General features: G+C 39.0%; 1 protein-coding gene across 3 annotated transcripts in view; it reads right to left on the bottom strand.

Annotated features, from left to right (window-relative positions):
- SENP6 (SUMO specific peptidase 6) overlaps positions 1-22407 on the bottom strand; it is a 106216-nt gene that overhangs the window by 66376 nt on the left and 17433 nt on the right. The window contains exons 4-10 of one of the 3 annotated variants that reach the window (XM_061623153.1): positions 21296-21435; positions 18672-18758; positions 13757-13777; positions 4806-4876; positions 2810-2949; positions 1515-1881; positions 829-1061 (exon numbers count right to left, since the gene is read on the bottom strand). In XM_061623153.1, the coding sequence (XP_061479137.1) occupies positions 829-1061; positions 1515-1881; positions 2810-2949; positions 4806-4876; positions 13757-13777; positions 18672-18758; positions 21296-21435 (1059 nt within the window). The remainder of the gene's footprint in view (positions 1-828; positions 1062-1514; positions 1882-2809; positions 2950-4805; positions 4877-13756; positions 13778-18671; positions 18759-21295; positions 21436-22407) is intronic. The other 2 variants (XM_061623155.1, XM_061623154.1) reach the window with 2 other exon arrangements.

The raw sequence follows: 22407 nt of genomic DNA, 5'->3' as shown, positions 1-22407 counted from the left end.
AGTGATGCTCAAACTAAAAAACAAAAATCCCCACCATGAAATCCTTGAATTAAAGTGCTATTAATTGGGACAATTTTCAAAGTATTTTAATTTTAAGGAATTGTTATCCTTGCTGCACGTCACTTTGTTTACTGGTAGCCAATTCACATGTACCAGCTGCACGGTTGGAACCATTTCCGTTACTACTTTCTATACTCTTCTGATACTACAGGAACAGAAGGAACACATAGGACAAGTTGGACCACAAGAAGGAATCATCCCCTTTCCCCCTCCTTACTGATCAAACACTAAAGCGGTTTGTCCCATATGACCTCACTTCTCTAAAACGGTTCTAAGCCCCTGACCAGCGTGGAAAGTGGCTCTCACACTGTTGAGGCAAATTGTAACTAAGGTACTAATCCAGGGGACACCTTTAATTATGCCAACAAGCCTGCTCATGCCCAGTGTGACTTTATTTTTGCTTTTTGAATGTAACTTTGCCTATTCAACCTAAACATCTTCTAAAACTTCCAAACCTCAAAAGCAGCTTGTGATGCAGCCTGGAAGATCTGATGTTTTCAAAACTTCTCCTGGATACATACTACTAGCCACACAATTTTCCAGATTGTGGTCTAGTTTGTTAACTAACATGCAAAAATGTTACGACAATCTAATATACAGTATGGTAGACACTATAAGGTCATGCCCAGTATTACTCAAGACTAGACTATTTTCTCATTAACATACTGCAAAGCATGTGCATGTATTCACTACCATACATTCACATTTATCTATAGATACTGTATAGATGTTTACACATTCATGTCAAACCACATATTTATGGACTACCTGGTCTTTCATTCTTGCTTTTCTTGGTAATATGACTGCAGGTTCTGTGTCTGCTGTAATACTGGTTAATCTTTGTTCTGGTTCACATGTGTGTTCCTTCAAGGCTGCCTCCACTTTTCCTGTGGAAGGTGCAGGAGAAGAACAGGCTGAATCTGCTGGCCGTGGCGATATGCTCTCCATTCTGTTAGTGCTGCCAATTTCATCCTCCTCTTCATCATCACTGGATAGAACAACTGAAATGAAAAGTATTTGTCTCAAGCCCACAATGTTAATAACTAACACTGTGACCATTTAAGATCTAGGCTGTCGAGAGCAATGCTGCACCATAGCCCTTTCAGGTGAAAGACTTTTTGGAGCCAAAGAGGCCTATTTAAAAGGATGATAATCTTCTCTACCTATTCTGCCATTTCCTAGCCCTTCACATAATTTCTCATAGTTCAACAGTATGTGTCAATATTAATTACTTTTATAACTCACTTTTCTTCTATGCAGCTTAAGGCAGCATACATCAATTTCCCAGGAGATCTCTATCAAGGCACTGGCAAGACCGAGAACTACTTAGCTTGCCTCAAGGCCAGTAAGCAACATCTATCAAAGTTTCTCTCCCAAACAGGGACATTTTACAAATTATTATTATTATTATTATTATTACTAATACTATTATTATTATTATTACTACAACTTACTTGGATCATTTAGTTCAGATGCTGTTGTACTCCTCTGCCTTAAATTTCCTGTAATTTTAGAACCAACTTTTCCATTTGGCCGCAACAGAGTAGGACCTATACTGCGCCTCACCGTGAAATCGACTGAAACTGCTCCAGGAGAAGATCCATAAAACTTCTTTGCATTTTGTCCTGTATTTAAAGATTTCTGCCCTGTTGAATTCTCATGTATTGATTCTCGTGCTAGAGGTTCCAAAGAATCACTCTGCATGGACTGTCTTTGCAAGTTGCCAATATAAAAACTTCCACAAATTTGGCATTTGATCTGACTTTCATTTGGTTTCCCAATGCATGGGCAAACGGTAGAGTAATTGTTCTGTTCCAAGCTCTAGGAATTAAAAAAGGAGAGAGACAACAACTGTATTTATTTTGATTTTTTTAAAAATAAACACATTAGACATCTTATAAAGCAGGTGTGAGAAACGTTTCGCCCTCCAGATTTTGCTTTACTACAACTCCCATCATCCTTGGGCATTGGCCATGCTTGGTGGAGCTAATGGGAGTTATAGTTCAGCAACATCTGGAGGGCCTAAGGCTCCTTATACCTGTTACAACGCTTAGCCAGGTTTGAAACAAAGAACACATATGGCAATCAAGGGGATCTACCTTTGTGAGATTTCAGGGTAAGAACCGGGCTGCATAATTCAAATAGGTCAAATTCTTTTACTTGGACCTGTGCCTCCACTCCCATTCTTCCCTCACACCTTAGTTTTTCAGCCCACTGTCTACTTTACCCCTGCCCTTTACCCACAGTTTCCAAGTGCTCTTATCCTTTGCTGCTCCTCATGTCAGCACCAGAGCTTCTTGCCACTCACCTGCCAGGCCTCTAAGCATTACTGTCTGCTCAACAATACTTCAACAATCTGGAAGCAATGTCAGAATTGTCTAGGGGTACTTGTTCAAACTGGAATCAAGATTTGTTCTATTTACCATTATCCTATCCTCTCTCCATACAGTAGACCATATGTACACATTTGCAAGACAAAGAGCAAGAATCAGCAAGTTCACCACTTGACACTGTGGGAAGCAGTAATGGGAAATCAAGTTGTTGCCTTCCAATTAGGTTTTCACAGATACAGCAGGGCAGCAGTTTTCAGTTAAAAACACAGTGCTGTTATGATAGCAAAGGCATCTGCAGCCAAATTACAATAATTGCAGATTACTCTGTACCCCAAGACCTAAATATACAATTTAACTTTCTAACAATGTCAACAGAATTTTAACAGAACTTAAGGAAATTTTAATATATAACCCACCTCTAGGTGGGTTGCACATTTTTTTGTAGCAGGAGATGGAAGTAAACCAGGCTGATATAAAGTGCAGTGACGTTTCAGTTGTACCTTCCTTGTAATTCCTGACTCTGACTCAGATTCTTCTCTGTTCTCCATCACACTTTCTGGAAGGGGAGAGGGAAATCATTACCAATTACCACTAAATATCCTTATCTGAAGAATATAATTCTAATTTACTTTTATATCCCATCAGGATCAGCATAAAAAGTTACTGTCTGTCTTCATGCATGTGTGTAACAATGTAAAAGGAAAGTCTGAGAAAGTACTTCCTTGAAAGCAACTGCTGCTCACCCTAAGTGAGTGAGAGTTTATAACATTAAGACTGACACTGGATACTAACTAAAACAAAGGCCTATATTTATTTCTAAATATAATTACATGATTTTGAAAGGCTAAAATAAGAATGCTTTCAAAAGTTATCAGGAAGAAAGCTGTACAGATCTCTTTTCATACAACAGCACAGCAACAAGATTACACAGAAATAACTAAACAATTTTCAGAATGAACATCGCATATAATCCATAATTAATTATATTTCCCACCAAGAGGCTGAATGTACCAACTAAGTCATTTCATTTATACAACTCAGTAACTCAAGATCTGGCAGTGGAAAGTCCCCTTTTCTAAAATGGACCAAAATAAAACAAGAGCACACACAACACAAGCCTAAACTTGCTGTGGGAATGCCATCCAACAAAGCACATATAATGCAGCTTCTTTTACAGGCCATACTTTCCCGGTTTATTTACTTGCTTCCATTTTACAATTCACAGATAAAGAATAGAATGTAGTTAAACCTTCGTATCTCCAGTATAAAAATTATATTTACACACCTACCAATCCACTCTTCCTCCAAAATACAGTGTTCCATTATTTATTTTAATTACTGCATATTGCTTTTTCAGGTCTGTTTCAAAAGTTTCTCACAAACTAAAAGTAAAACATCCGTAAGTAATCTAAATAAACCAAATAATAAAAATGACAACAGCAAAAAGAACAGCACAGCAATACAAAATCCATATAAGGACCAAGGAAAATTAATTTTAAAAGGCCAACTAAATTAAGAATGTTTCCCCTAATTTTTCAAAAGTCATCAGGAAGAATGTTGTACATATGTCTTTTCAGGGAAAATTTCACAACACTGAGGCCACTACAAAAAAGGTACTGTTCCTAACAGAGGTTAACTTATCCTCTTCATAGGATGGCAATTCAAACCAGATTCTCATCTGAAAATTTTAAGTGTCATACCGGAAAAGCATTTCCCAAGAGAATCAAGTCATCTAGGGCTTAAAAGGTTAAAAAACCGTTTGAATTGGGCCTGGAAACAAACTGACAGTCAGTGAAGATGCTGCAAAACATGATATATGTGAATATCACTACACACCTATAAACAGCTGGGCCACCACATCTTATCCTAGCTGAAAATACCAAACAGTCTGCAAAGGCAATTCCAAGCATTTCAGTAGGTTAATCTGAAGGTGACCAATGCACAAATGATAGCAACCTGTGGTCCTGAAGCAGGCATGGCTAGCTTATCAGACAAAGCAAAGGAAAATCACTGTAGGTCACAGCTGCCATCTGGGAATTTAGAAGCAAACCCAGCAATATGCCCAAACTCTAGACTTTACAGGAAAATGTGATCCCATCTGTAACAAGCATATTCCTATCAAACCAACCTACTGAGTTTCCCCACTATCATCAACGCTGTTCTAACTGGATTAAGCTTAACTTATTCACTCCCATCCAGTCTATGACTGATCATATGGCACAAAATGACGATCTAGTAGGCTCAAAACAATGAACACATCATAGCTATTCACACAGCAGGTACCATTTGCCATTCTACTCAATTTAGGCAAGAGTAATAGTTATTTATATTCATACAGACATAAATGCATTCACTTATTCCAGACAACTATTTGACAGGCATTTAATGAAAGAAAAAACAAAATAAACTTACGCTTCTCCTGAAGAGGGGACAAACTAACACAGTCATTTTCTATCTTCTGAATGTTAGGGGGATATTCTTTTCTGGGAAAAACAAATTAGAAATTGCATTCAGAAAATATATTTCTTGTTTAAATAGAACTAAGACAAAACTATCAAATGTAAATAAAATACATTTATATTTTACATGGCAGAAATTTTATTTTAGAATATTGGAGTTTGCCATCTTCTAAAATGAAAAATGTAGATATTCAAACCCAATTCCAATGCCACCAAACAGATATTCAGGATCGATTAAAAAACCTGCAGAAATTTTAGCGACCCATATACATGCTATTTTTCACTAATAGGCAAAAAAACCTTGCAGTTTACGAACATACCTATAGCCAACAGATATTTCTATCAAACATTAAAAGCAGAGAAACTGGGCAGCTATCGTTAATGCTCAACATGTACAGAAATATTGCTCAACATCAAAGGCCCTCCTCCGGGTGCCTACTCAGAGGGAAGCTCGGAGGATGGCAACAATGGGGAGGGCCTTCTCAGTGGTGGCCCCCAAATTATGGAATGATCCTTTTGACGAGGTGTGCCTGGTGCCAACACTGTTACCTTTTCGGCGCCAAGTCAAGACTTCCCTCTTCTCCCAGGCATTTTAGCATGTGTTTTAGATTGTTTTAAATTGTCTTTAGAATATGTGTTTTTAAATTTGTATATTTGTTTTTAATATTTTTAGTTATTGTAAACCACCCAGAGAGCTTCGGCTATGGGGCGGTATATAAATACAATAAATAAATAAATGCACCAGGGGAGCAGGAGATCTGACCTCCTCTCTGAGATATTGGACTGCCCTACAAATTTGTCAAAATGGAAACACAATTTGGGTTGGTCTTTCACAGTCCAACCCACTTCCTGTGTAATTTGGAAGAATTCAGTAACATGTGCTTCTGAGCATATGGTGAGTAGTGGCAACACCTGCCATCTCCAAAGATGGGGAATTACATTTTTGTATGTTTGTTGGTGTTCTTACTTTGCTTCTTTCCTATGTTACTACTGTTTCTACAGAGAATCTAACCTAGAAAATTATATTGCTCTCATTATTCATTCTAGAAATCTGTTCCAAATTTATTTTTATTAATTTCAACGCTTTTTTATTAGTCAATGTCATATGATGGTGAAGACAGCCTTTTGTGTTTCAAACTGGAGGTTATGTTCTATTTCTATTTTGGGTGCATTAACACTTGAATCTAAAACTGCAGTTTGATGTAAAATCAGACTGATTACAATATGTTGCTACTTAACCAATGACTCCAGCTGTTAGAAAAAACAAACTTGGCCTGCCCAAGATGCATGTTTTCAGCCTGCTATGCTTAACCCACTCCACTTAAGGAAAGGTGGGCATGGTCAATTAAAAACATACAGCGCACCTAGAATTTTGCTAGAATATATTTCACCTCCCACTATTTTATCTTCTGCAAACTGAGACATTCCTCATGGCCATTGGAAACTATTCTGCAGAATGGTCAGTGCCATTATTCCACAATTGTTTGCATTTTTTAGTGTTGCAAACTGTTGCTTTACTTCACATATTCACAGAAACAGAAGCAAAAAAAATGATTTACTATAGGAAGCTTCACTAAAATTGCAAAGTAAATCAAACATATTTAAAGTGACTATATGAACTCTATCAACTATCTTAATATTGTTGCTTCCTCCCTGCTAAAAACAAGATGAGCATAGCACATGTCTAGTTTTTGTTATTTGGGCTGATTGCAGGTGTTGCCACCACTCACCATATGCTCACGTTACCAAATTCTTCCAAGCTACACAGCAAGTGGATTGGACTGTGAAAGACCAACCCAAATTGTGTTTGCATTTTGACAAATTTGTAGGGCAGTCCAATATCTCAGAGTAGGAGGTCAGGTCTCCTGCTCCCCTGGTGCATTCACTATAGCTGCCTGTGATGTTCCTGCTTATAGTGTAAATATGGTAAGTGCTGTTTATATAGAAGACATATGGTAAGTGGAGTGAAAGAGGAGGGGGGAGTACATGAGCAGTAGAATGCTGGATGATTGGCTGAGCGTTTGAATGGCTGGGAGTATAAATGGAAGAATGACAGTTGAATCTGGGTGGATGTTAGTAGAGTGGAGAAGAAGGTGTTTGGTGGTGGATGTTGGGAGTGTGGAGAAAGAGGTGTTTGAGGGGGGAGGTCAGGAGTGTGGAGAAAGAGGGAGTTGGAGTTCTGATTAATAATAAGTCAAGTACAAAACAGGAATAGATGAAACCATACGCTTGTGAAACATTCTAAAACTAATCTTGTTATTTCTGATATTTAATAAATACTTATTTGGTTTACCAAAGGCCTGATCCTTGGCTGGGGGATATACATACCAGAAGGGAGGGCAAGGTAATTACCAAGGCTGAACAGAAACAGTATCTAATGGTGGCAGCGGTGAAGGGAGGAATAATAACAATTCAAGTATCCAGAGCAACCCAGAGTTGTATGCGTTATCTATAAAGATACAAGGGGGTTGGGAACAGCATAAGCACGCAGTCACAAAAGTAACCAGCTAGAGAGACTCAGGCAAAGTCTCTGGGAGTATTGGTTATAGGACGTGACTGGTGGTGCTGCCTAGCAGGGGGATCTAGTGAGATCTGTGCTAGAGCGGAGTGAGAAATCATATAAAGGACAGTCCAGACTGGTGGTATCCCTGGTGGTGCCTAGTGAAAGGCAGCAGCCACAAGCAGGTGGGAACCTGACAGGGAGAACCAGGGAAGGACGTCACACTGCCCAATTTTCCTGGTTTTTAAAGTTTCATAGAAATATCTGTGGGCTATAGGTACGTTCTTAAACTGCAAAGGGTTTTTTTTAACCTATTAGTGAATTTCTGCTTTTTAATCTGGGAGGAAAGAAATGGGATCCTGTGCAAGTTCGCTGAGAATGGATTGATCATTTGCATGCTCATTGAGTTCAGTGGGATTTACTCCCCTGCAATCATGCTTAGGATAGGTAAAACTGACCACAGGGGATGGGGAGGGAAGGAGGAGGAAAGGGAGAGGGGAAAAGGGGGATGGCAGCAGGGAGGAGGAAGAGGGGAGGACAGTGGCAGGTTTGATCATTTGCATGCTTTTTGAGTTCAGTGGGATTTACCCCTATGCAATCATGCTTAGGATAAGTAAAACTGACCTTGGGGGAAAGAGGAAAAGAGAGAGGGAGGGCTGGAGTCGGCAGGGGAGGAGGAAGAGGGGAGGGGAGGGGAGAGGGGAAGGAGGAGAAAGGCAGGTCTGACCATTTGCATGCTTATTGCATTCAATGGGATTTGCAATCATGCTTAAGATACCTAAAACTGACCATGGGGAAGAGGAGGAGGTGGTGGAGGGAAAAGAGAAGGAGGGTGAAATAGGGGATTGGAAGGGGATGGGGAAGCAGGGAGGGGCAAGGAGAGATGATGGGAGGGAGGAGGAGGACAGGGCAGGTTTGATCATTTGCATGCTTAGTGAGTTCAATGGGATTAACTCCCATGCAATCTTGCTTAAGATAGGTAAAACTGACCATAGGGGATGAGGGAGGGGGAAAGAGAGGAGGGCAGGTTTGATCATTTGCATGCTTTTTGAGTTCAGTAGGATTTACTCCTGTGCAATCAGGATAGCTGAAAATGACCTGGGGGGTGGGCAGGGAGGGCATGAGGAGGAAGGGAAGAGATTGGGTAGGTGGGCACTAGACAGAAGGGAAGCATGTTCCAAAAGGAAAACACTGTGAACAGTATCATTCTTTTTCGGAGTTTCCCCCACCTTTTTATTCTACAGCAGACACATGTAGTCTCCCACCCAAATTTAAACCAAAGCTATCCCTGGCCACATCATGACTTCTCCCAAAGAATCCTGGGAAGTGTATTTCGTGAAGGGTGCTGAGAGTTACTAGGAGATGCCCTGTTCCCCTCACAGATCTTCAACTGGAGCAGCTGACTGTTAAACCACTCTGGCCACTGGAGCTCTGTCAGGGGAATAGAAGTCTCCTCTCACACCCTTCACAAACTACACTTCCCAGTATTCTTTGGGGGAAGCCATGCCTGTCTCACACGAAATAAATGTCTGGAGTGGGTGTGCCCTCCTGATTGGCCAAGCCCAACAGCTGTGAGTCTGGTTTTTAGAACACTGACAGTTGGTTCTTACTGAGCATGCCCAGGCTTATAATTGACTCTAATGCTAAATTTCTTAAATTAATTAAAAACCAGCCAGGCATTTTTTAACTTTTAAACTGCAGTAGATGAAGGTCAGAGTATGGGGTAATGTCAGTAATAGGATTACAGTTACTCTGTGAATATGGCTGATTTTTAATGAATTTCAACAGATTATGAGAACTCGCAGAAAAAAGTCCAAAAGGGCTCTGGAGTTTTTTTCTCTCTTTTTAGACTTTGAACTCTCGATTCTCTCTGACTGTTTTGTGTATCGCCATGAAAACTGACAGGGTTGTTAAGCAAGTTCAGAACTGTAAGTTTTGTAAGGTTTTGTTTTGAAATGAGCTTATGGGAAGCATCAGAATGGCATGGGGGGTATTTCCAATTTAACATTTCAGAATGCGAAAAATCTATGCTGGCTATAGTATAGCCACTCTCGTGGCTGTATAATCTATCATTCAGTGCCACAAACTAAGATAAAGTTCAGGAGAAGTACTGCATCTACTGCTGTCATGATAAAAGTCCATTTAAAATTTTACTATGTGTGGGGAGAAATGTATTTTTTAATTTTCCAACCATTTATAAAGGAATTCTCAACATAAATTCTTGAGTTAAAACCTTTAACTCTTCTGAAGAGAGCACATCTCTTCATTTGTTTTATGGCTCATGTGTAATATGACATTTACTCATGGTGAGCAGCAAGTGCCCCATTAAAATATATTGGTGCTCTTCATAGATATCATTAAAGTGATAGGCATGGTGTAATCACAATTAATGGGTTTTATTTATTCATTATTAAAATTATTTATATACTGCCTTTCGTTTCAAAAAGAAATACCCTAATAGAAGCAATGTGTTATTTTGTGGACCTTGCAGTGCAATTGCTACAAAGGGAAACTATTCAATGTTATATTATGTACATAAATCAAAACCCAAGGTAAATGCCAAATTTACTTTAATATCAACATTTTTAATCAACATTTTTAACATGTTTATCTTGTAGTAGTAGCTATTGACTATTTCTGACATGGTGTTAAGTTATTACTCAAGTTAAATGTAAAATCTTTTTTTAAAAAAGCAACATGGCATTTTATTTCATATTTTCTATCTAAGTTGTATCCTCATCACTATATGCTGTGTTTTTGTTTTCCTCTCTTTAATATATATTCCTGTAGGAAAGGAATGAGGAATCATTTTCAGACTGAGGACCGCATTCCTGTAGGTAACATTACTGGGTCGCATGCCTGTGATGGCCAGGGCCGTCTCTCTCATATATACGCCATCATGCAAATACACGCATAACATCTACATATCGATCCTCACACAACAGACCAATTCATTCACCGTTCCTGTCACTCATACACTCTAACTCTTCCCCCACCCCCCAAAAATAGGCTTGAACAAAATTGGAGCATCCTTCTCCTGCTGCAGCAACTTCAAAAACACACCCTCCAGACAGCATTCAGACTTTTAGAAAGCCTCTCATAGGTGCTAGGCTTAATTGCTCTGCCGGCAGTTGGGAGAGGGGCAAAAACATGGAGGAAGAGGAGGCTGTGAGCCAAGTGAGGAGGCCCTATGAGCTACATCTGGCTTGTGGGCCACTGGTTCTCCACCCCTGCTGAAGGGATTATTCAGGAGTAATTTTTACTGCTTGCTTACTTGTGTATGCTGCAGGCACAGAAAAATGAAACATTTACTTAACTAAATGAGTTCAAACCAAACTTAAAGTAATTGTGTGTGTGTGGGGGGGAAGCAATAGATATTTTTAGACATATCAAACAAAGCAGTATTGGAAATAAGTAACTTGTAACTACAAGTAAATTACATAATTGTTATTTATATGTATTCGGATATTTACTTTTGAGCAGTCATTTATTACCAAGGAATACGACTTTTCACAATGTCAAATGCAAAAATGTATAGATAACAGAAGCACCAAAACAATAACAAAAAACTGCATAAAAGGGAAAGTGGTCAAGGCACAATGGCTCATCATGGCAGAGGATGATTGACAACATTTCTTAAGAAGCCACAGAGAAGGAAAGGCTGACTGGGAAAAAGACAAAATTAGATAGTCACTTTGAAAAAGGCAGAGAAAAATTGAACTTAAAGTTGGGTTTTCACCACCCAAATAGTGCGACTTGGCAGATATGCAACTGGTCCATTATGGTGCAGAAAGCTATATACTCTTTTATCGAATTTCTGGAATTTTCACTCAAATCACTACAAAAACAATGTGGCTGTTTTCTCCTGTGAGTATATGTCTAACAACAGCCTTTAGTACTTTACTTTTTTATTTGCATGACAGACAGGTTTATGCAGTTAGCTCTACTGCAGTTTCTATTCCAGGCTGCTTTAGTGATTTAAAAACATTTCTGCTTGAGATGTTCCCATATTAAACAACTGCTCACATCTCAAGGAAGTATACAAGACACACTGTACAACTTTCTGGCAATAGGACAAACTCATTCAACATAATACCAACAGAAATGGGTAGTATAAATTCTCAGTTATAGTTGATTAATTCTGTTAACAAGCCACATAAATCACCATCACTTTAGCATGAGTAACCTTTGTGTGAAATCAACTTTCTAAATAATTCCAACTTATTAGGAAAAAACAGGGAAAACTTGAAGATCCCCCCCCTCCAAAACATAATCCAGGCAGTTATATAAAATAAATGTAGTCCCAACAAAATGAACAAGAGCTTAGCATGGTTTAGCTGAGGAGAGAGCTTAACCACATGTTCCGGTTTGGATGACATGCCAAGCCGAACATTGGCTTAGCTCAGCACTGTGTGGAGGCAAAAAGAACTGAGGACCCAAGCAGCTTTGAGCTCCTCTCTGGGAACCTACACAAGGTGTCGTTTAGTGTGTCACACAAAATAGATCAAATTTAACAACATGCATAAAAGTAGTAAGCTCCCAAGTACATGGAAGTTACAGCAATGCTGTCTCTATTGTAAAAATATAAAATGTATAAGAATCATCAGAATAAAAATAAAAACTTCACGTTCCCTGCCAGCAAGGTAGAACTATGAAAATTGAAAAGTGGCCTGAATTTTTTTAAGGGGGGGAAAGGCCATTTTTCTCCACTATAACTTCCCTCCAAAACACAAATGTTCAGAAAAAGCAAGTAAAATGTTTCTCTCCTTATTACAAATTTATATACCTCTTTTTTTTATAAAAATCTAAAGCAGTAAACACAACACTATAAATCAGTTCCACTTATAATCCATTTAAAAAATATATACAAAACTGTCTGGTTATAAGTTACATAAAGAAACAGTTCCCCAGGGGACTCTGCCAGTGCATTTGCACCTCCCCACTGCCTCCCCCCCTCTCTCCCCCAGTAAGCAACAGTAACCCACTTTCCAAGAAGCTAGTGCAGAGGCTCTGCCCCACCCAGCAAGCCGCTTCTGGTTACATAGTACAGTAAAATGTTTTTCCTCGTTTCTAAAGTCTAACAAGGTTAAACATCTGTGAATGTGAAATTCCTACGATGGGAAGCAAACTGCATAAAACCAGAGCTACTACTGAAAAGGCCTAATTCATGGTCTCACAGGACAACATATCTCCCAGCAAGAGATCTAGAACAAGGACTCCCCTGTTGATATTAACTGACATGAAGGGTGATATGGGAAGACACTTTTCCTCAAGTAGGTGGGAACCATGCAGTTTCAGGCTTTAAGTATTAGCAGTGCCCGATTGTAAAAGATAAAAACATCCTTACAAAATGACTGCAAGCCTTCCCAGTCCCACCCTGATAATCAACACAAGTCTACTGCTGGATAGAGTAGCTGCCCAGGACAATATGGGAAAAACAGAACTGTCAAAATCATCTAGCCAGGTCTATAAGGAAGATCCAGTTAGCTGCCACATCCATAATCAAATCATGGAAAGCAGAAGTTTTTACTGACCTTGCATTTACCAGCAAGATTGCCATTCTAGTGGCCCCGGTAATAATTATCCATAGCACTGGTGTGGGCTTGGAGCTACATCAGAAGTATCTAAGGCAGCCTTTCCCAACCAGTGTGCCTCCAGATGTTGTTGGACCACAACTCCCATCAGCCTCAGCCAGCATTGCCAATGATCAGGAAAGATGGGAATTGTGGTCCAACAACATCTGGAGGCACACTGGTTGGGAAAGGCTGATCTAAGGTGTCCAAAGTTCCTTCCCCTTCCATCTTCTAAATGCCATACTTTCTCTTGCTCCAAACCGCCTCAGTATTTGCTCTGGCCAATATTCCCCTCTGCCCCCTATCTGCCCAGTCCCAATGGAAGCACATTCTCCTCCACCACTCACCACAACTAGCAACCAAGATACTGCATTTTATTGCTGCCTATTTTGCTACACTGGAATTTCTATTTAAATTGGCAAGTCACAGAATGTTTTCTTAACAGTGTAATCCTAACTCGGTCTCCTCAGAAGAAAATACTATAGAATCCAATGGGGCTTACTCCCAGGTAAGTGGAGTTTGGATTGCAGCCTTAATGTCTGTCATACATATATGCACATATGTAGTTCACATACATATCTGCATATATGTACCACAGGCATTTAGTCAAGAAAACTCTGTGACATGTCAATTTAAACAGAAATTCCCAAAATGAGTAGTTACACTTATCCTACAATTATCCTAGCAAAATGGTATTTGTTCTTTTTCAGCAAAGCTGACCACCACACCTGCTGGTGTGTGTGTGTGGGGGGGGCAGATTTAGCTAGCAGACATACATTCTGTATTTCCACAACATTTTTATTACCATGCTCATGTCACCATTGAGCTTACCTTTCCTTTCGATCCAGATTGCTTAAAATATGAAAGAGAAAAATATAATAAGATGCAAAGCCCTTCATTTGTAGAACATCAATACTTTTTTAAAAAAAGATTGTATCTGCATAGCCAACATCCAAATCAAATCTGAACTCTCATTCAATGAAGGCAACACTAAACATCTAAATAAGCCTAAAATTATCATTTGAAACAATCAGAAACAGTTCTTAGCTGGTTAATACTATATCCTCCTAGGTTTGCCAGCAGTTACCACCATTGTCTTCCATAGAAGACATGTCAGAACACAACTGAATGTGGCATGTCAAAATATAACATAGTTCAGTTCAGTAAGGTTATTGAAATAATTGTGTGACAAACACTTATTCACACTATTATATAGCCAGGAGTCCTTTTTGCTAAAACATAAAAGGCCAAATTGTTAAGATTATCCTAGCAAGACACCCACCAAAGAGTGAGAATGTGTGCAGAAATATTGCCAAAAGGGCTAGGCAGACATTTTATGGTATAGCAGCATTTATACCATATTGTGTCATGCACCAGATCACATTCAAGCAACCACCTCTAAGCTTTTATTCAGGTCATACATAAATGGTTTTCTGTCAGCAGCCAGGCCCCAGGAGTTCCCAAGATAGTTTTAAAAAGAGAGGGCAACCATCCTATTGTGTTTATATTATGGAGCACAAAAATTAATGCCCATCCAGGGGGGAACAAGCAAGGCCCACAAGTGCAGGTGGCTGGGTTTGTAGAAAAGTCTGACTGGCATTCAGAAAGCATGGACACTTGAGCAACATTGGTTTAAACAATCAGGGAGAACATTTTGAAGAACGCACTCTGGCAGAACCTTATAGAAAAATGAGACACAATGGAGTTGGCCAGTTTGAGCTTCAACATCCCCATCTTTACCCCACCTTTCTTTTTCTTTGTTCCTATCTCCAATATGATCTTTTTGGGCCCTGCTTCCTACCCACCCCCTATCCTTTTCTAAGACCTTTTGCTTTGACACTGTTTACATTTCCTTGGACCTCTGTCCACCTTTTTCTAGTCCAAGCATTTTTAAAATCCTCTTTTCTTTAATAAAGCTTCTATTCCAAATTGTTTGGCAATGGTGTTTTTACTCTTGACTATAGCAAATTTCTTCTTTTGAAAAATATTCATCCTTCTGCCTCTCTTTCATCTTCTCTTTAAAAAACGACTAAAACTTTCTAAATATAGTGTTGGTACTACATATGCAACCCAGCTTGAGGTCACAAAAGCAAAATATGATGAAAATTTGGGAATTCTTTCTCAAGGGATTTCAAGAGAAGCTAAGAGTTTCAGTAAGACTAAAACAATTTCTCAGGACTAGACCATTTGGAAAAGAAATACTTCACTCTGAACACATTGAAATAAAGCTATTTTTCTATGGGTTGGCTCCAGACTTGGCCATGCTTAGAGTAGACCAAATGAAATCAATGTTAGTCATGACTGACTTAAGTAACATTAATTTCAGTGGGTCTACTCTAAGTATGCAAAGTCAGGATTCAACCTTATATGAAGAACAAACCACAGGAAAACATATTATGCATGCTTTGGTGGCAAGCTGCATATGGCACAATAAGCTATGTGTTAGAAAGTCCATGTTGTCTTGGAACACATGTTGTGGTACATAGTTTACTTATTTGAGGCTAAGCAACTGGTGGACTATCAGTGCACAAAGGTTTTGGGATCTTGGACCATTTATTTTGAAGACTTACTCAACTGTCCTTTGGTATGATAAGTTAACAACTGTTGCCCTGTATACACACAGAACACTACAGTGCAAAAGGAACATGGAATGGATGAGAAAAGGTTTTTAATTACTCTCCTAGATAATAAAGAATATTTATTTGTAACTAAGGGTTCTATCATCCAAGTAGTATGCACTTTTGTTTCAATAATTCTGAATATGGAAAACCTGATTTAAAATTTGTCACAATCTGAATTATAATTTAAGATTGCTTTTATTAAAATAAAATCCACTGTGCTTGTGAAGCCTCCAATATGTTTTTAAACCCAGCACAATATAAAATATCTTCTAGCTGAGATTTCCTACTAGCAGACAAGAACTCATTTCTTTCTAATGGGGGCCTCAAGTATGTCTTGACTAATAACAAGCAAACATTGGAAGTTAACTATTTTTAAATTATAGGGAAAGATTATAGGGTTAAAAGTAAGCATGGTAGTGATGCATGGATTCCCTACAAACCAAGATTCCATTATCGGATCCCCATCCTCTATATAAAAACTGGTAACTTCCCTCTCACAGAAGTTAATTCAAAAGCACATCATCACAGAAAGGAAACCTCTGAACAATTTCCCTCATCTAAGTCCAAAGCTGACTCCACAAAACAAAACTAGATGAACACACTATTAAAACACATGGTGCAGTAGGAACTTTAAAATCACCCAGACTTCAACTGGCATACACGATCAGATTGTAGATTCAGGCTCAGGCACCTTAGCAAAATCATGACCAGACTCAACATTACACAGCGTTCAAATCTGTGAGTCAATCAAGGCAGGAAAAAGTACAGATAAAAAACCAACACAGAGAGTAGGAAGACACTGTGCTCAGTGGGCCTGCAGTGCTCCAAATATGTCTTCTTCTGGATTGCTTAATAATCCTAAATACTGTAATATTGGGAACACTAAAAGCCAACAACAGAGACTTACATGTACAAGTTGACCCATGGATAGTAGAAGCAGGACAGAAGGGGGCAAAAGACAGTAAAAGAAGGACTGAACAAAATCCAGTGTTGTTAGTATTGGATAAGCAGTCTGCTTCTTTTTTTCTAGGAGGTGTTTTTATTTCCAATCAGCCTTTATCCTTGGTAACGTAAGCAGGAAGACAACTCTGGCTGCCTCAGAAAACCAACTCCTTGGGCTTCAAGCAAAGTTATCCTCCAGAAATCAGGGTACCTCTCATAACATTAAAACCCAGACAAAGACTACAGTCCTCACTTCAGACGATAGAAAGCGTTCGCTTCCTCTCCCTGCCAGTGCAACACTGTTCCTTACCATATCACATGAAGTTTTAATTCAGTCCAGGGCTGAAAAATAAGCCAAATCCCTTTTGTGGGTGAGCAATTTAAATGTTTTCCTTTTATTATACCAAAGTAAATTGTTTTAGTCATTATTTTTATTCTGCGTCACTATTTTCCTTCTTATACATTTGATCCTATTTAATTACAATTGTTATTTAAAATGAAATACTACATACCACTTTTTTGGTCTGGAATACATCTTAATTCAGTTAAATTTGCCTTGGCAAATAGCCAGAGAACAACAAAATATTCTAGTTCCTCCTAAGACTAGCTGTAATAACTACAATTTGAAGCTTCAGATAACCAAAGCCCACTTTGTGCTGTTAAGGCCCATGATGAACCCAGTACGGCAGCGCTACCTTCTTTCCAAGTTTCCACCTTTTTGTAAGGTTTGTAATGTTTTCTGACATATCTTTTTCTCCTCATCAAGCAGCCTTGAAACCTGTGCTCCTCCTCCATTGCTCCATCCTCTTTCTTTACACCAGGATGGTGAACCTATGTCCTTCCAGAAGTTGCTGGACTCTCAGGTTCCTACCTCTGCTTTACAGCAATTCCCATGCTTATTTTTCTGTATCTGGGAGGTGCATTGGGGCAAACCCAAGTCCCTTCTCAAGCTCTTTAAATTTAGAATCAGGGGAGGCAGGCACCTGGCAGATGCTCTTTGCAGCCTATCAAAGAGAAGTGCTTTAGAGTGATAAGCAAGTGCTACTACTCATCTGAGAGCCCAGAATAATTGCTACTCATATCAGCCCACCCACCTCCTTAATTGAATGGTGCTTGTTAAAGGCTAAACTGAATAATATTTGATTTATTTGGGCCAGACTTTATAGAAGTCTTTTGGGAGTACAAGCCACAGGCTAGTAGAGCTAGCCAGAAGTGGTCTCCAGTGGCAAAGTAAAACCTGCAACAAAACCCAAGACAGGCTGTGGTGTACACAGCCACAGATTAGTGAAGCAGCAGCTATGGGTTAAAAATGAGCTGGAAGGGGGTGGATACAACACATAAGGGAAAGGGAAGGACACAAAAGAAAGAAACTGCTAAGGAGCAGGAAAGAAAACATACAGGGTAAGGTATGGCATGACTGGCACCAGAGTGGCCAAGCTACAGTCAGCTGGGCACAAGAGACTGACTGGACAGAAGCTGTTACAACTGCATCCTGATTGAGCAAGCCAGCAGATACAATAGCAAGACAGATGGCAACAAGTAGCAAAGCATCTGTGGCACTTAGTTTCTTTAAATTTCTTTGTCAATTATACTCTATGGATTGGATCCAAACTTGCCTTTCAGCAAATGGAATGTCTTCTTCCATTCACAGAAGGGCTCAAGATCCAGTGGAAGTTCTCATCTGAGGAGGGGGACAGTAATTTTTGCCTTTGGCCTTCAGCACCACCTCCCACACTGTTCTGGATTGTCCCCCAATCCTCTAGAGTGGATTTTCAGGAACTTCAGGAGGGTACAGGGAAAAGGAAGAGTCTAGTTAGCAGAGTTCCACTAGTCTACATCCAACATGTTATTTCTTTATGTATTTAATGGGAGTCCTAGATTTCTTGGATTAGATAAGGATAAAACAAGCTGAAACTTTTAAAGCACTAAATGGTTTGGGATACCATTATTTGAAGGACCACCTTCACCTATATGAACCTGCCTGACCACTAGGTTTGCTTCAGAGGCCCTACTCATACCACACCTCTTAGTGCAATTTGGTTGATGGGCACTAGAAAAAAGGACCTTTTCTAGGTTGTGGAACTCCCTCTCCACGGAGGTGTGCATGGTCCCCAACATTACCCAGTTTAAAATGGATGTAAAACAATACACAGAAGACACACAGTAGTTAAAAAAAGTTTTACCTTTGTGCTGCTGTTTTTACATGAGCATGGTGACAATGTCTAGCCTGTCCTACTGTTCCAGAGCAACGAATATTCTGAACATTTTCACTGCAAACATTAAAAAAAAGGTAGAATGTGTGTTAGTATTCACACCATGGACAGATTATAACTTTGCTTAGAGAAACACTTCCATTACTTTATTTTCTAAGTGATCACTGAATCAGAGCTTCCACTACACCAGTGGTTCCCAAACTCCCCCCCCCAACAGACCACTTGAAGATTGTCGAGGATCCTGGAGGACCACTTAAAGATTTTATGCCTGTTGTAGCAATTGTAGCATTATGCTCAACTGTGTGATTTTTAATTGCATTTTATTGTTCTTTTATTTCTTCTTATATTTTATTGTATTATGGTTTGCACTCCATAGAGTTCAAATCATAATACCACAAAATTTGTTGTTGTTGTTATGTGCCTTCAAGTCGATTATGACTTATGGCGACCCTACGAATCAGTGACCTCCAAGAACATCTGTCATGAACCACCCTGTTCAGATCTTGTAAGTTCAGGTCTGTGGCTTCCTTTATGGAATCAATCCATCTCTTGTTTGGCCTTCCTCTTTTTCTACTCCCTTCTATTTTTCCCAGCATTATTGTCTTTTCAAGTGAATCATGTCTTCTCAGGATGTGTCGAAAGTATGATAACCTCAGTTTCATCATTTTAGCTTCTAGTGACAGTTCTAGTTTAATTTGTTCTAACACCCAATTATTTGACTTTTTCGCAGTCCATGGTATCCACAAAGCTCTCCTCCAACACCACGTTTCAAATAAGTTGATTTTTTTCTCTTATCAGTTTTTTTCACTGTCCAACTTTCACATCTATAGAGATCGGGAATACCAATGCACTTAGGGTTCTGATCATGTTTCTATCTCCTTCTGCTTAGCTTTCCTTCTCTCTTTAACCATTTTAAGAGTTTCTTCAGTCATCCATTAAGGTCTTTCTCTCTTTTTAACTAGAGGTATTGTCTTTTTGCATTCTTCCCTGATAATGTCTCCAACTTCACTCCATAGTTCTTCTGGCTCTCTGTCAACTAAGTTTAAAGCCTCAAATATGTTCCTTATTTAATCTTTATATTCTTCTGGGATGTTATTTAAATTGTACAATACAATAAATAAAAGCAGCAATAAAAAACAATAAAAAATCAATCTGAATATTTAATGTGGGCATGCCATGGACCACCTGAATGAAGGTTGTGGATCACTGGTGGTCCACTGACCACAGATGGGAACCCCTGAGCTACACTACATAGTCATAGCCACACTGAAGTTTGGGGTTAGCCAGCAACAGCAGCTAGAAACGGGTAGAGCCATTTGCAACCAGTGGATACAATTCTGCTCTACCATAGAGCAAAAGCTCCCATGTATGAGCCAGCCCTGTGTTGGAAATAACTTGACTGAATAACTGTCTAAATACCTATAGCCAGCTGTCAGAACTGTACAGCAGTATAGCTACCTATTGATCACTGAAGCTCTGGACACCTCACTTTAAGAAGGATGCAGACAAACTAGAACAGGTTCAGAGGAAGGCAACAAGGATGATTAGGGGACTGGAAACAAAGCCCTATCAGGAGAGACTGAAAGAAGTGGGCATGTTTAGCCTTGCGAAGAGAAGACTGAGGGGAGATATGATAGCACTCTTCAAGGACTTGAAAGATTGTCAACAGAGGAGGGCCAAGATCTCTTCTCGGTCGTCCCAGAGTACAAGGACATAGAATAATGGGCTCAAGTTATAGGAAGCCAGATTTCAGCTGAACATCATGAAAAACTTGCTAACAGTTAGAGCAGTATTACAATGGAACTAATTACCTATGGAGGTGGTGAGCTCTCTAACACTGGGGGCATTCAAGAGGCAGCTGGACAGCCACCTGTCAGGTATGCTTTGACTTGGATTCCTCGACTGAGCAGGGGGTTGGATTCGATGGCCTTATAGGCCCATTCAATCGCTACTATTCTATGAAAGCTTGTCTTCTTTGTGTAAGCTTTTTCAACTTACATCTCAAAACCTCAACACAACTGACAAGGCTGGCTCCCGAAGGGGCCTCACAGGAAAATTCCTAACAGTGTGGATATAAACAGGCATTTTATTAGACTTGAAGGGAAAAGGGATATTCTCTCCTTGGTCTCAAAGTCCCGTCTCCTTTTTTCTTTTCTTTTTGTTAAGATTGTGAACCGACGGATAAGGAGTTATTCATCTTATATTTGTACAATACCTAGTATATTTCAAGTGCTTTTATAAGCAATGATTATGATGAACACTCTGATGAAAACTAATAAACCACCATCCTTGCCTCACATTTCCAGAATATTGGAATTTTTTTAAACTTATGATGTAACAAACTTACAGCCTCCAGCAAAGAATCTGCAAGGGACGGATCCCAGGTCTTATTTATCTGAATTTCCACAAGAACATTCTTGTGTTCTCAAGAACATTTTGATATTATAAATAAGGCATTTTAATCTATTGCCAGAAAATATTAGCAAAATGCAACATAATTACTGTAAAGATTCAAACAACATTCTCACAATCAGCATTTTCACCAGAAACAAGCTATTTACTAAACAATTTCAGTACATTAGGAATCGCTGTACCTTAGTTTCTTGCTGCTTCCCAACATGTTGAGTCCAACTGGGTTTCCTTTTAAGATACTAGGTTCAGTTTTGCTTCGTTTAGTGTATGTTCTTAAAGAATCACTTCTGGTATCAGTAGTTACTGAGTGAAAATGTACTGCCTGAAACAATTAGCAGAAGTTTAAATACACAAAGCAGCTATCAAATGAAGACAGAATTGTATTTCTCCTAAGCTCTCAAATATTAAGATATTCCCAATCCAGCCTTCAAAGACCTGTTCTGATCTGAATATCACTAAAATGAAAGATAATGGTAAAAAAATTGATTATCAAAACCTGTGAGGCAGAAAGAACAATGCGCAATATGAATCCTATTCTCATTCTTTCACTATTTTGATAATGGCTCTTCTCTAGAATATTGTTTTTCCAGAAATGCTACCTTTAGTATATATAGAACAAGTTGAAAAATTAAAAATAAAATCACATGCAACTTTAAACCATAGAACAGTCTTCGGGGCCACATGACAGCTTTATAGAACAGTTCTGCAAATTCCACTCCACAGACCTGATGTGGAGAGCACCTGGGCAAGAAAATACTTTGTACAATTGACCACACTTTGCAGTCTGTGGAACAACTTCAAGGAAAACAACTTTCAACCAGTTCTGGGCCAGATCTAAGATCCATAGGAGATGTAGTTCAATATCACTATGATTCAGGACAGGGGCAAAAACAGGTAAAATTAGATTAATAATTTTTAACATAGCATCAAAGCTGTATGCAAGACATGGCAAAATTTCAAGGAAATTCAGAAAAATAATGACAAGGCAAAAAACTGGAGCCATATAACAGTTTCATTACATTTAAAAGACTACCTTTAATTAGAATGACTCTCTCTAGAACATTCTCACAGTATCCATAAGGGCTAGACCACCACAATCACCAGTTACAGAAAACTATGCTTAAGAATGATACCATACTAAGAAAAACTGAATAAAACTGGACATACTAAAAACCAGGTAGGAAGGGAGATCTACATTTTACAAGCATTCAAGTATGTCAGATTACTTCACACACTGAAACCTGTATTCGAGATATTGACATCACAGAGTTTGAATTGAAGTTTTGTTTATTAC

This window comes from Rhineura floridana, chromosome 4, assembly GCF_030035675.1.
Source record: "Rhineura floridana isolate rRhiFlo1 chromosome 4, rRhiFlo1.hap2, whole genome shotgun sequence".
In the NCBI taxonomy this organism is placed as follows: Eukaryota; Metazoa; Chordata; class Lepidosauria; order Squamata; family Rhineuridae; genus Rhineura; species Rhineura floridana.
This window is presented reverse-complemented; position numbering and strand designations above follow the sequence as displayed.